Here is a 15,962-nt window from a genome sequence, read left to right on the forward strand (position 1 = left end):
GCTGTCCTGGCAGGGGAACTACACCACTTGAGCCAAATATACATCTTTTAAATACTTCTTGTGTGTCTGCATGTGATGACATTCAAGAAATACTATATGCATTTTATATGTGTTGATTTGTAAACAAAAGGCCACGTGCATTTTGCTGCTGTGTGCATCTTATATTGTGTGTGTGTGTGTGTGACCGGGTTTAGTCTGTGGAAGCATCTGGCCGTGCTGGCCTGGCTGTGTGCTCCTGCTGTGGGTCAGGCAGGCTGCTAGAACAAGATGCAGCTGATAGTGTGTGTGTGTGTCGCTCGCTGGCTTGTGACTGTTTACGGCTGTAATGGGCACTTAACCACACAGACCCAGCAGGCTGCTAAAGACACCAGAAGAGATGCTCAGTGGCTTTAACAGCAAGTTCTGTGGATATTCCTTTTCACGCCGATGATTTATTTAATGTGACCTTTCTCTTTTAGCTTTGTACCCTGAAAGATATTGTGACGTTTTTAGTGTGGGTTTGTGGTGCACTTGGAAAATGAATATATTTGTTTCCACAAGGTCTGCAGAGGAATAATCGAGGGGGTATAAGTGTATCCTCTACTTGCAGAGGAAAAATTGGATGAGCAGGGAAAGTCAGACATGGAGGTAGTACATGAATGAAAAGTCTGAGGTTTTTTTTCATGTTTTCCTGGATGAAAAAGGAGATAGTGAGACGGGGGAGTGTGTAAAGATTCCTAGAGAAATACTGATCCATCATTTAGTGAGCAGGAACTGGTGAGATAGAAACAGCAGTGTTACAACTGGTGTGCTAAGTGTAGTGGTGGGTTAATGTAGAGCGGAGAGGTGGCGTTCGGCGCTCTGACAAGGGGAAAAAGTTGGAGAATCTTGTGGAAAAGGAGATTCTGATGGAAAACCCATGAAAAAAAGCAACAGTAGACGAGAAGAAAAACAAATCTTAGTACCGCTGAAGGCAAGAGGAGCAACTGAGAGGTCTGGATTTGGAAAAAGAGGGAGAGGGAGATTGAAAGAGGGGAGGGGGACTGAGGGAGAGAGCAGCAGAGAAGGAGGGGAAGAAGAGGGAGGTGAAGAGGGAGGGAGAGAGGAGGTGTGATAGTGGGTGGGAGAGGAGGAGACAGTCTGGTGGATGGGCAAAAAAAAGACAAAGGAGAGAGAGGAGAGTGAAAAGGATCTGTCAGAGGGCTGGTTAGGGATGAAGAAACTAATAGATGCATTGAGATAAGACAACCAAGGTCTCAGGAGAGGGATACAAGAGTGCACAGTGGAGTAACACAGTCATTTAGTGAGAGGTAAAGAGAAGGAGAGAAAAGAGAGAGGTGGAGGAAGAGATTTAGGAATAAAGCAGAGTGATAGACTGGCAGAGAGAGAGGAGGGAGGAGAGAAGAGCTGGATGAGAGAAAGAGGAGGGGAGGCCGTCTCGTAGAACGCGTACAGCATGCGTGGAGCTGGTGTTAGAGCGAAAGACAGACAGAGAGAAGGGAAGGAGGGAGGGTGGGAGGAGAGACGGAAACAGAGGGAGGGGTGAGGTATTTAAGCGCCGGAGCAGGACAGCACAGCCGAAGCTCTGAACTCCCCTTGAGTGAAGGTAGGACAGGGAGAGGAAGCAGAACAACAGAGAGCTTACAGTTTTCCTCACAGACAAGCCCACACACTTAGACCCTTCAATTTCACACACACTCCCACGCACGCAAACACTTTTGGACTTTTGACTCATCTGGGGACTCCAAGAGCTGTCCTTTGGGAACTCTACCTGTGCCGTCCTTGCTCTCACTCATCACTCTCCTCACCCACATCCACCTCCTCAGCCCCTCGCTTGGTGAGGGGAGATGGCCACGGCGTGGGCCTCTCTCGGGGGTGCCTTAGGCTGTGCTCTGCTGGCCCTAGTCTTGGGGAGCAGCAGCATGGATTTCGGGGCACCCCCTGCGAGCTTCTACCCACGTTTCAACCCATTCTTCTTCCTGTGCACCCACCACGGGGAGCTGGAGGGAACCGGGGTGGCAGAAGGTGGGGAAGAGGTGCTGCTCACCCTCCAAATTACGGGCAGCCCCACTGCCTACACCCCTGGACAAGAGTACCAAGGTGAGCTCACCTACTATAATCACTTTTTTTTTTTTTTGCTGCATGCTAATAAGAATGGGATTTATTGTTTTTAGCAATTATTTTATTTGTGATTAAATCATGCAATTTTAAATTTTAGTGGTTGTAAAAATACAACTTATGTGTTTTTTTTATAACTTTTCTTTTATGAAATAAATTCACTTTCCTTGATGAATTCACAATTTTGTTCTAAGTGTGTTATTATGCATAATATGCATCAAAATGAATATATCAAACCGTCAAATCAAGAATTACACATGCACCGCATTTTCTCTTGTTTGGGTCACACATGCTGCGGTGGGACTGTGCAGTTTGTGCGGGGCGGCTGTTGTTGAACAGCAGTATTTATGTAACTGTAATCAGTGTAGTGATGCTGAGTGGGACTCCTATTCTGTGCAGCGAGCAGCTTTGGTGTTTCTCTGAGCTGTGATCCTGGTGCTCCATGTGTAGGTGGCTGCTCCACAGGACTAAGAGCGAGATCCCTCCAACTGAATGGGAGTGAGAGTGCGAAATACTGGGTGTGCGAACGGACAAACGGAGAGCGCCACAGAGAGAGATTCTGTGACTGATGATTACATATTTAAACAGAGGAGACCTTGATAATTGCCTCCTTTCCCACACTGATGGGCTGGCAATTGGTCTTGGAAAAAATATCTCCTCTGACTTCCCAAACTGTCTCCACATTGCTCAGTCACTCACTGGCCACTTAACACTGGGGACAGTGACCCACTCAGGCCACCACAGAGCGACGAAGGTCACATTCCCATGCAGCTGTCCTCTTCTCCAAGATATTGATGTATAAACATTTTATTTATATTGCTGATCTTATCTATCTTGCTAAATACACAATTTTTTTTAACATTTCCTCTGTTTTCTTAATCCCATCTTTGTTCTTTTTTACCTAATTTGAAAGGATAAACAGTGGATGTACTGTATTACACTGTTCTTGTGCTGTTAACAACTGCCTCCAGTCTTCATGGCAAATAATCCCCTTGCAAAAAGGATACGTGCAGCACTGTAATTGTATATATAGAGAAAAATGATATGAGGAGGCCAGGATAACAGAGCAGGAGGAGAGAGGAGTCTGGAAGAAGCAGCATTATCCTCTGTCTGAAAACAACAGCCCGGATCAACCCTTCAGCCAAGTACCTTTTAACGGGGGCCGGGCTTGTAGGGAGAGCGGGTGAAGAGAGATTTGAATAACTAACTGGTGGATGGGAGGGATAGAGCGTAGGGAGAGGTTTAAATAATTAGCATTAGAAATGTGGTGGACTGGGAGGAGGGAGAGATTTAAATAGGGCCACGGCTGGGATCGGATGGAGAAGGAGGAGATTTAAATGACGATGAGAGGATTGAGATGATAAGATACCAGCAGCGGGGCTTGCACAAAAAAAAAATAAGACAATGTTCCAAGCTGCTCACTTTTTTTCTCCTTCCGCTGTTTTGGCACATGATGATAGCAGCTCATTGTCAAATTTGTAGGGTTTTGATAGAGTTTGCTTGGGGATGTAAGGATGAATGGCAAGTGAGCGAGTGAAACGTGGCGGGCTGTTTATGGGTAGCTGTGCACGCAGGAGTAATCCCAGTTTCCTGCGTCTCCTCCACCTCGCTCCCATCCCTCAAACTTTAATGGTTACATCCATGTAAACATGTCCGTACCGCGGGCACTGCCTCGCTCATTGTGACAGAAATTGGGTGGTTTGTGGGCTGTTTGATGTATTCGCCTACTTTGAAAACCATAAGAGAAAAAGATAGAGAGAGGGAAAACAGTACATCTGGTGGTGATATAAAAAAAGGGCGAAGGGAGTATTGCAAAAAGTTTCATTCATTTCAGTGAATGAACATTTGTATTTCCGCATGCTGCATTTATTTGTTCAATTGTTTTTTTTTCCCCTCATTGCTTTTTATGTGTTCCCAGGGTTTTAGTTTAGGATTACATTTGGTTTAATCTAGTAAAAAGCAACGTGTGATCAAACCACAGAAAGACCTGCGTGTGGAAATGGTGGGCGGAAGATATTAGACATGCTGGCCGTGTGGTCGAAGGGCTGAAAAGAAAACGGGAAAGAAAGAGCGCGAAGGAGAGAGGTTGTTTGTGGAGGAAGGGAAAGTTAGAAAAATAAGAGACTGATGACCCCTTATAAAAGAGACAGGACACAAGCGTCTCGAACAACCACCTCAGCATTGGTTGCCGAGCACGAGGAAGATACTGCGTGGCCAGTTTGTCCTGCAGTAATTGGGTTTTTGACCTGACCTCACTGCCTCTTACTTCGCTGTTGCTTTTGAGTGATATGACCGTGTGTGGGCAGCGTATCTGTGCCCTGTGTGTTTGTTGTTGATGTGATTGCTGTATTAGAAACAGAATTGAATGGCCGAGAGAAGTTGTGTTACTCGGTTTGAAATGTTTGAGAGGGTGGATGTATTGGCAGGGTCACAGTGGACCATATGAAAACAGAAATACTGAAGAGATAGTCGGAACTGCTGGGAAACAGAAGGAGGAGAAGTGAAAAGATTTCTGGAGTTGTGCGTACTTGCGTTAAGGCTCTGGGGTCAATCCTTGTACCAGACGAATGGAAAGCAAGTGACTGACACACTGCCCACATACAGCCTTATCTTTCAGAGGACAGAAAGAGAAGAGCAATGAAGCAAGGTCACTCTGGGATTTGAGGTCTGTCCTCAAAAAAAAAAAATCAGGTGACTCATTTGAACTACTTTAGCTAAACTCAGGAAACACTACTTTTTTCCTTTTTTTAATTTCTTCTTTTAACACTGTTGTAGGAATGCGATATGTTCTCCACACAGCAACCACATGTTTATGGGAAACAACACCAGAGTAAAAAACTCCAGCGACCTGTTTGTAAACAGTAAATCAAAGAGGGTTGTTTTTCATTCCTGTTGTTTCTGGCTCTCCTGCTTTGGAAACATTGCAAGTTGATTTTCAAAGATGAACAACAGTGTTCAAGAAAAGATGGTGACACAGCCGAGGTGCAACAAGAAGAGGTTCCAAACGGGCTGTTTTAGAATCAGAAGACATGAAGCACGTTGGATTCATATGCAAGTGTATAAGGGGATATCATTCTAACCAGTTAAACAGTCAGATTAGAAAGCACAATGGAAAAGATTGGTGGGGGAATGGAGCGGCAGTGCGGTGTCCTCTACAAGTCATTGGAGAATAGCTTGAAATTGAGGTGCATGAGCCGAAATGGGGCCAGTGAGATTGATTAAGTTTCTTTGTGTGTCAAGGAATTTATACCATTCCTCCCTGTCGAGTTCACCCCACTTTGTAATGATGCTTGTGCACTTTCGATGAAAGCTACAGTTGTGTTTATCATGCCGGTGGTTTTCATGCAGAGCACATGTTTGGATAAAACATGCTGTTTTGCCTGGTGTCAATTAGTCTTTTATTTTTGGTGCTTGTATTTACAGAATTTGTATTTGCAAATGGGTTTTTATGCATTTCAGTTTAAAGCACTGAATGAGCCATTCATACAAGTCCCTGCTGAGGCCGGCAGGTTCCAATTGGTAGCGTAGCTCTCCCTCGCACCATATTCATTGTCCACACAATTGTCCACGATTGAAAAACAAAATATATTTAATAGTATTCAGCAGTGTGTCTCTACCAAACTGCCACAATAGAAAACAGGAGGCAAAACAGAGGTACAGGAGAAAGTGACAGAGGCTAAAACAAGAGGGCTGCTTAGATAACTATTGACAGTACAGGCTGAAATGACCATTGGTTATATGTCAATGGCTTCTACTGAGGTCCCTGGAACAGGGAAATTATTGAAGCCAAATTAGAGACTTTATACGGTTCAAGGAGATTTGGACATTGCCACTAAATTACATTTTTCATGGGAACTCTTTGTGGGGATAAATTCATCCCCACAAAATGCCATCAGCTCTTCCCATGATAACCTATCAGATTAGACATTGCACATTGCTACAGCAGCTCTCCTGCCAGCCACCAGAAAAAAACTCAATGTGCTTCCTGAGGGAAAAGCCCTTTATCAGTCTGAAAAATTGATTACTTTTCGTGGTTCTAGGAGTTTTTCACATAGTTTGCCATTGACTGATGCCTGTAGAACAACATGTCAGTTATGTTGAAGTGAAGGTCATCGACTCAAGGCCCCAGTACAGCTGTAGAAAAGCAGATGTTATCTTTCCAGACACCGGGTCATGTCAGTGAAGCTTCAGCTTCCAACATTATGGAATACACGGGGCACATCCCTAAGTTTTTACAAAACGTACCCGCAGCTGTCTTTGTCTTAAGTTTGAATGCCAAGATGGCATCAATCTGCTATGGGTATTATGCAGCCTGTTGGATGTTATCATCACCTTCTGCACCACTTAACCTCTGAGGGGACCAATAAAGGTCTGCTTCCTGACCTCTGACCACTTCTTGTCAGTGCTGCCATGCAAGGAGCTCTGTTCTTGCAGAGTGATTAGATTTGTCTGTCATCTCTACTCGTCCTGTCCAACAGCCTAGTGCTCCTTACATCTCTTTTCAACTTACATTTACTTTAGAAAGAAGCAGTAAACCTCTGAGTATTTCTTTCGCTGCAGCAAGCATTGGTCAGTGAACCATCAAAACTGGCCTAGTTTTTATGCAGACATCCCGTTTAGGGGAGCAGGGACACTGAAAGTACGAGTGAGGAAAGAGTAGAGGGGATAGGGGCTAATGGTTTAGTAGGGCTCTCTTGTAAGCCAGGGAAAAGCAACATGCGGACAGCACCAGCACTCTCAAATGGTCCAAATCTGTGCATTCATTAGCTTCCCAGCTCTTCAGCCTCTCTGCCTCCTGCTGCTTTGTCTGAATAGGTCACTTCACTGAGTAGAGGGAAGTGTGTCAAGTGTATTACTGTTTGCAAGGGCTTGCTGGGTGTGTTTGGATGTTCTGTCTTTGTTGATGTTGAATGATGAACCATTTAAAGAGCATTGTATTCACTGAGATATGCCAGTTTCCTTTATACAAGGGAGCAGATGGGCGAGAAATGAGAATGGATATTCATCGTGAATCTTCCCTTTGTCACACGTGCATGCTTGGCCATGCACACAGCACTCAGCTCTTAGTGGGTGATCCATCATGACATAGAGACAGGTCAGATGTTCCGCTGGCTAAACACAAATGTCCTGATCAGCAGGCTATTACGATCATTCGTGTCAATGTAACAACAGGATATGACATGATAACATGAACGTAGGTTGGTATTTTCCTCCTTTCAGTTAAAGGCCTCTGTCAAGTTTACAGGAACATGCTTTTGCTACTATAGCCTAATATGAAAATGTAATGATGGTATACCAAATGGGTGACGACAGATAAATTTGTTGTTGGTTCTTTTGATATCTCCTCAAAGAATCTGTGAGTTCCAGCAACTCAGGAGGATTTGGGACAGGATAGTTGAGATGGGCCGGATGATACATTTACAGAAAATTGATTCCCTGCATCAGAGCACAGCAAATCACCTCAGATAACAGTGACATTGCCAGCTTTTGCCAGGCTGGTGCCACACTGATGGCAGCATGGGACCAGGTGTGGTAGAAAAAGCTAAAATTGAAGGCTGTGAGTGGACCCATGCCAGGCATCAGTGTGTGCCTGTGCCAGCCTGATCTGGGCATGTGGCAAAGAGCTTTACATTTTTTATTTTCAATTTCCTCAAGGGGTTCATTTTCTAGCCAAAACAAGAATGCTCTTAACCGGCAAATGTGAGCAGTGTTTTTGGTAACTTTCATGAGTGGGTAGACGAGTGGGCATGAGTATTTTCAGGATGTTTAAGTGTGTGCTTAAGTTTTGGTGGTATTGCCTTATTTGGAGTGCCCGTTGTTGGGGGGGGCAGATGCTAGACTCTCATTTGCCCTACTGCTTGCTGTTTTTACCATGTTTGTCTTTTCAAGTGTCTGGAGGGTTAAGTTGTAGATAGGACAGAGTGAACTCCTGGCACAACTTAAGCAACATGTAAACCACCAAGACCTATTTTCTTTTATTTGTTCTGTACCTAAAGCAAAAAACAACTGGTTGTGTTCTTATGTTGTTACTCTATTTTCTTTGTTGATGAAGAATAAGCACAGTGAGCAATGCTGTATTTCAGTCCACGTGAATAAATCAGTGTGGTAAACCATTTAGGGAAATACAACAGCTCACAGACGTACGTTATAAGTCCTAAGGGTGAGACACTGTGTTGGTCTTCTAACAGAAACCACAAGGGACACACCCATCCAGAGTCTGTTTAAATATTTTTTCATTGCCAAATTATAGCCTCCCCCCTGCTCCTTTGCATCGGCCTTTTTACTTTTATTTAACAAGCAGTTTGAATCAATGTTTTTAACTTGTCAGAAATCTCCATCAGCAGATCTTCGTGTGACATGTCTATGCAAACTCATGCTAATATTCCCAACCCAATCAACCTCATAACAATGAGCCAGTGTTCATTGTCCTTAAGGAGTACCAAGTGGCTCTAAGCCGGATTTTGAAAAGTGATGGATCCTTTTAAAACCTTTTTTTCCCTGCTTCCCATCCTTCCTGCTGGACGTGTTGTTCTCATGGGGTGGTTTCCCAGCCGCTGTTGATTGGCGTGTCAGCTTTGCCGATGGCCTCTTCCTTCTAGAGAATGGAGCTCCTGTTAGAGGATTGTGTACCTCCTCCACCTTCTTCTCCTCCTCTTGCTCTGGATCCTCCTACTGGCGGCTTCATTGAGAGAGCTGTAATCCCTGCTCGGGGCCCAGTGTGTCGTCTGTGCTGATAGCATTCAGAGGGCCTTGTAGCGCTCCAGTGGACCCACTACAGAGGAGGCGGCCTGGTGCAACTGGCTGGGTGCTGGGCACACAGCGCGTGGCACAGGCGGATTAGCTCCAGCCCTACCCCCCATTCAGCCCCGGCCTCTTTCAAACAACCAGACCCTCTCTGTTCAGAGAAACAGCAGGCTGGCAGAGGCAGATTACACGTTCACGCACACACACAAACTCACACATATTTCTGCCGAAAGTGACAGCATGGTTGAGGGGGTTGGTGTTTACAGGGCCCCTGATGCTCTGTTGTGAAATCCCACATATATAACCTCATACCTCTAGCCCCCACAGGTCCATGTGTCATCAGTGAGCTCTGACTCAGGGTTAGAACATTCACAGAGATTCTCCCAATAGACGACAAGAAAGATTACATACATATATCAATTTGTTCCCCCTTTTGGGGTTTATCAAATTCAACAGGATTTATGAAGTGCAAGCATAAATAGTTGTCCCTTTTGAAATGGTGCATCAACTTATTTAGCGAAATATTAGATAAACTATAAGGAATACCCAGTAGACCAGAGTATTTTACAACCCAGCAGATTATTTGTTGGATTTTACCTCATCTTTTGGGTCTGTGAGACAACAGCAAGAGACTCCAACTTCCAAAAATAAATAACAAAAACATGAAGCAGAGAATGTGTTTGTCACCTGGTGCTCAGAAATGAGACACCTCGACATTGAACACAGCCCCCTCTTGAGATGGAAATCTTGTTTATTACTTCTGCCAAGGAGGTTATGTTTTTGTCTGCAATGGTTTGTCTGTCTGTTAGCAGGATTACACAACTCGACTCAACAGATTACCACAAAAGTTGGAAGAAAGGGACTTTTAGAGTCAGGGAACCCATTGCATTTTTGTTTGGATCTGTATCAAGGGGTGGATCCAAGGTTTTTTCTATGACTTTCTTTTGTTTTGAAAAAGTAGGCATTTCTGTTGATTTCAAAGATCTCTCTCTGGATCTTGATGAAAACAAGTCCAATACCAATAAAGCCAGATTAGCACTGATCACTTTGTCTGAATATAAACAGTTCAATGTTTTGTCGAAAACACATTTGTTTACGTGCAGACATTATATAATGACAGCATAGGAAAGGGAGTGATGCAGTCACTTAATTATCCCAGCCTTCCAGTGAAAGCAAAGGTCTGAGGTAGAGGTTAAGACAGAGGAAAGATGGGATAAGAGAGTGGTGATGGATGCGCTATTAATTACACCAATGAGTGTGTTCTTACCAAGCTGAGCTGGTGTGATTAAGACTAGATGTCAAGGGAAATGTTCCCCATTGATCCACTACCAGTAGAGACCATCTAGTCTTTCATTACTGCGACCAGCTTGTTAATTAGAAATCAATCTTTCCCCTCTGTTCTCTCCAGTACCCTCCACACCACTGTGCTACTCCTTTTTCTACACAAACATTGAAACCCAAGGGCCATGAAAGCACATCAGGCTTTGACTAATGTCAGTACTTTTTCACCTAGTTGGCCATAATCTGTGGCCCCATATCCTGCCTTTCTTTCCAGCTCCTAGGACATCATTGAGTTCTGTAAAGAATTAGCCGGATTCTAGGATTGCTTTCAAACTGAGGACTGAATTAATATTCATGAGCCGATCAACAGTTGCTGTCTGTTATCTGTGACTGCACTGTTGTATATTTTAAGGATCAAATCTCTATCCTCAAATAAAAACTCAGTTACATCAGTTGATTTGTTTTAATACATAATAAAAAATGTGGATCTGTCGTTGATCTGTTGAACCATCATGTGATGATCTAATGTACTACTCCTCTGAGTGGAAATGACAAAGTCTGTAAAAAAATTAAAGCAACTAAAAAACAGTTGTACATGAATGTTTTTATATCTCTTAAATTATAGAGAGGAAACAAGGACAGCAATGGTGTTTATGTTGTCTATGTGAGAATGAGAGTGGACAGTCGCGGAGATGCTGAAAAGGGCTGTCAGAGTGGAGTTGTAAATTGAACCACTGTGTAAAGTGTTATTATTATTTGTGAATGGAGGAGCATGGTTGGAGCTGCTGTCAGCCTTGAATACCAGGGGGCAGCGAGAGCCAGCATGTGTGCTTCTGTGTGCACATATACATGTTCATACAATAATGTCTGTGAACAGGCAGAGCAGATGTCTGGTTTTGCAAAAGGGAGACGTGTCCAGATGTTTCAGGACAGTAAGCACTCACAACTAGGTACAGATGTGATTATGTTGCAGGGAGTCATTTACAGGTTAATGATGTCTGACGATTTTGGAAAAAAATCTAATTTGAAAAAGGGTACTCAGATTTGTAATCACTGTATGCAGGGAAGTGCTTTTTTTATTTTATACAGTGTCTTTGTTGGTCATTATGTTTATGAGGAAAATACTGTCTATCTGCTACACATGCCAGGAACCCTGGCTGTGCCAACTTGCAAGCCCGGCTAAATGTATATTGATTTGATATAAAACTTAATGTTTGGATAAATTTGGTCCTTTGCTGTCAGTCACCTGCTCCAAACATTACAACCAATGTGTTGCTCCTGATGATGCAATTGGAATATTAAGCAGTTCTTTGGGCCTATAGGGCATGGTTAAGGGTTGTGTTGGCCATGTTTCCTTTTATTTGGGCATGGGGGTCGGACACTCAGCTATAAGAGCACCCACAGACAGTAAAATAAATTGATGTCTATGATGAAACTACTTGAAATGGTTTCAGCATTTCCCACTGAATTAATTCAATACATGGTGCTAACAGGGGTGCACGTGCACAAGCACGAAGATCACTCATGCACTACAGATTCCTGAATGAAAGGTACACAGACTGAAGAGTGAACATTCCTATCAAAGAAGAACTGCATTGCTTTGATGTCTGAATATCTGCGTGGACAGTAAAATGGAGGTTATGGACCATAATGCAAGTTTTCTTGAGCGAGCACTTGTTATTATGAGCAGTATTTAAACATTTGTGGTTCATTTTGAAACTGTGGCCGGACAAATTAGAATGGTGAGCCGCAGCAATCTAAATGGGAAGTACTTGGTTTGATGCACTTAGAGTGGGAATATGAAATTCCAACAGGCCATTTCAGTTAAAATGTCTATTTTCTACTATATTGGAATGAATGTTTTTTGAATAAAGAAACCGACGGCTGTGTGATCTAATCACATAATAGCACTATTGACAGCAACCCCTAGAAGCCACACTTGTATTATGATAATAAAACTAACCCTAACCCTTGTTAGTCCATATGTACTGTACAATTGCTGACCAGCATAAAGTGAGCACCATGTCGTTTACTGTTCACGAATTTCAAACTGTTCAAAAGTCCAGGTTGATGCTCTGATAAAATGTGCAGTTTGATGTGTCAGCCCATGAGGACGGCTAAGATGAGGGCAGGTGCACCTGGTGCTAACATACTTACTTATTCTCTTTCATGTCCTGAACCTTACTGAGCTTCGGAAATTCAATGTTTGAAATGCAGGGAATGGTAATTCATCAAAAAGTACTATTTTTTAAACATATTTTTTTAATTCATCAAGAAAATTAGGTACTTACTTTTTTATGCCATTTTATATGATGGAAATAATTCAACAGAAGCACTGTAAGTCATTTGAATAAAACATAAACTGAATAGCTTCAAGATACTTCGAGACTCCCTCTGTAGTTTGATTCCACACTTAATTCATTTAAAAGCTGTTTCTCCTGCCCTGTGCACCTGCCATTTCTACAGTGACTATTAATTCCTCTGTGGTTTTGATCACTTGACACTTCATATACATTACTGTGTATCAGGTTAATTAATGCCATTGATTTGAGGTTTCAAGGTCAATAATTTTCGCAATAGTGACAGAAAAAACCTACTTTAGAAAGCAGGGATCATACTTTTGTACAATCAGCAATCGTTTAAAGACTGCAAAATGTTGTTGCTCTTTGGATTGGTTGGAGATATTATTCAGTGATTACGATTGAGTAGTATCCATGGCTCAAAGAGTTAATCAGAACCTTGCGTTGCTAACAGTTCTATCTTCTGATTGAAGTATGAGCATGAGATCTTGACAGAACGGAGGTGTAATGACAGAGATGATTTGGTGGTCACTGTCACATCAGATATTGGATATGATGTGGCTTCCCTGCAGTTATTGTGAAGAACATTACTCATCGTCTCTCTCTTTGCCATCTTAAAGAGCTGTTTTCTTTTAATTCAGAATTATGTGGGTATGATGGTTGTCAAAGGGATGTTAATATCTTGATAGGTAGGTTGCAGTGGACAGAAAGGATGTTACTCTTTTGATGCTGCTCTTCCTAGTCCGAATTTTCAAGGCCTTGTTTTGACAAATCCAGATCATGATTCACATCGCTGTGAAGTAGTTTGGGGTCGGCTGATGGGGGTTCTGGAAGGTCGGGGACAGACCAGCTGTGGCACAGGACGTAGAGGTCATATGGGCTGGTGTCCCTGAGGCAATGAGGTTATATAGGCTGTGGCCGACAGCTCAGCCCTCATTACTTCCTTCCTGGTTCCTGTCAGGGCAGCACCCACTAGAGCAGGTGGAATGGAAAGGGAGTTATTTACAGCGAAACTACGAAAAGTGTCTGCATTTTTATTATGCTTATTGTCAAAGCTGGTTTACTGGTTGACTATATATATGCCCGAGTGGTCGGTACATGTTTCCGTAGGAATAGGTTAGCATGTGATGAGTTCACATCCATCAATATATTTGCTGTTATGGTGTCTGCTTATGGAAGTTGGTTGTGTGTTTCCTCTTGTAAGATGCTGTGGTTTGGGCCTGACAATAGTTTTTGAGGCAGCTTTGTGTTTTCTTACATTCTTTGAATTATCTTTCGGGAAGGATGTTGTAACTTTTCTCCCGTAACCTGTGCTAGTTATTATATTGTATTACCTGGTTCATGGTTCTCTTGTTAAACACTTTGGATTTTGATAAAGAATTAGCATGTTCAGTATTGATAAGTGATGGAACTGCTTTGCTTGTTATGGCTAGTTGGCTGAAGCCTTTTCTTTGTCTGCACACGTGGATGAACACATGGTGTTGATCATAAGGACAACTAACACTCCAGTCCTGGCAGTCACCAAGCGACAGCGGGAAAGTATCATGGCGTTCCTGAACCCTATTATAATATAACCTTTTTACCGTAACCACCAATTATGTATCTGATGTTGAGTGCGAATTCTTTCATCTTGAAAGTTCTGTAAAACAAACACCTATAAGGTGGGTTCAATTAATACTTAAGCATGATTCCGTCCAACTGCGATAGGTCTCCGATTATTATATCAAGCTGTTCTTTGTTCTGAAAACCTGCAGTGCTTTCTTACCCCGTCTCCTCTCATACTATCAACACTTCTTTAAAACTGATCAAGGCAAAGTCCAAATAACTGAACTGTAGCTGATCAAAACCCATTTAGTTTCTCACAACAGAGATCAGTACTTAGCTGGGATGTGCATGCTGTTTGAGGCTCAATGAGCCTATGAATAATGTTGAAAGACCTGAGAGATGATTTTCTATCAAAGCCAATCTCAGGTAAAGAGAATAGCCTTTGAGTTTTCACAGGGTGATGTGCTTCCTCGGAAACAGGCAATGTTCCATTAGCAACTATGAAAAAATGTTCTGTCATGACTGATTTTGCCCTGTTGATTAGCTGATACACCTTAGAGGTTGTGTCCTTCTCACAAGTCAAAGTTCAACCTTTTGCCACATAGTTAAGAACAACGTGTATATATATATATATATATATATATATATATATATACATATTTGTATTTAGTAGATCATTTTCAGATTATAGAGTGTGTTCCTAGAGCACTGATTTAAAAAAACATTCAAATCTTTTACTCTGGAGACTCTAGAGTACAAAAACTGAGGCTTCTGTTAGAATAATTCATACACCTGTGCTTGCTCGTGTTCAAGCATGTGACACAGGCCTATATGGTTGTAAACAGACATGCATACACTATCGTATAAAAGCGGCACAATGAAGTGTGATTGTGAAACAGATTATGTGTGAGGAACAGGATGCTTGTGATAGAACTGCCTCTTCACTCCTGTTTTTCTCCACGGCTGTCAGAGGGGTGAAGCCAAGTTGGGCAGGCAGGACGGCTTCAGCTCCACTTCTGAGTAGAACCTCAAGAAAGCAAAGTTGACCAAGAACAATAAAAGGCTGCACGTTATAATCTCTGGTAGCTATAAAAAAATCTGTAAAGTTATCTTAAGAGGTCAATTTTCCGTCCGCAAAAACATGGTGGAGATGTTGTTGATAAGCCGACCTGTAGACCTGCTCAGTGGCTCATAGGTTGTCTGTGATCTAGTGTTTCACAGCAGCAGATGGCAGTGCCAGCAGGCCAGGATGGTGCCAGAAGGTTACGCAATGGAATGATGCCTCTAAGACCTGACTGGTACACCGCATGACACATGTGCAGAAACACACTTCCCACACCATCTTCTGAAACTGTGAAGAAGCGTCCATACTTATGTGATTCTGTCTGTCTGTCTTCAAAATCTTGAACTTGTTAGTCTAAAGGACCAATCTTTTCTTTGTCGTACCAGTAGAAACTGGGACTGATCTTGTATGGCGTCAAGCTGATGACTGATAGTTTGAACCATTCAGGAAGCTCAGAGTGAAGTGGCACCCCGGCACTGGCATGACCGAGGAAACAGATGGAATTATAGCTTCCCCCTGGTCTGGCCTTCATTTCCTGGTCCTCTCTGGGGCATGTGTGTGTCTGCCAGTGGGATATGGGTCAGATGGTTGGTTATCTTTATCCAGATTGTTGCCAGGAAAACCTCCATCCATTTGGAAACAAAAAGGGCATCCTCCTGGTTCACTGGGAGAAAAAATGGGGAATTCATTCATAACGTTCGGTATTTTCTTTTCTTGTCTTCTACAAATTATTTTAGCCACTATGTAGCTTTTTGTCACTCATGTGGTACAGTGCTGACAATGATCATTTATGTCTTTGGTTTTTACCTGAGTGCTACCAAGTCCAATCTAGTTAGAATCTCATGTCTTTCCAGGTTGAAGTATTTAATGTTTTTCTGAGGAGTAAAGTGTAGGTGTGGGGAGGTCTGATGGGTGTGTTTGTACACAAAGAG

At 42.8% G+C, this 15,962-nt stretch overlaps 1 protein-coding gene across 1 annotated transcript in view; it reads left to right on the forward strand.

The window, feature by feature from the left end:
• The first annotated feature begins 1,569 nt into the window (after positions 1–1,569).
• Positions 1,570–15,962, forward strand: part of reln (reelin) — a 94,814-nt gene continuing 80,421 nt past the window's right edge. The window contains exon 1 of the mRNA XM_062389645.1: positions 1,570–2,079. Coding sequence (XP_062245629.1) covers positions 1,827–2,079 — 253 coding nt within the window. The 5' untranslated portion in view covers positions 1,570–1,826. The remainder of the gene's footprint in view (positions 2,080–15,962) is intronic.

Source organism: Platichthys flesus, chromosome 6 (genome assembly GCF_949316205.1).
Source record: "Platichthys flesus chromosome 6, fPlaFle2.1, whole genome shotgun sequence".
NCBI lineage: Eukaryota > Metazoa > Chordata > Actinopteri > Pleuronectiformes > Pleuronectidae > Platichthys > Platichthys flesus.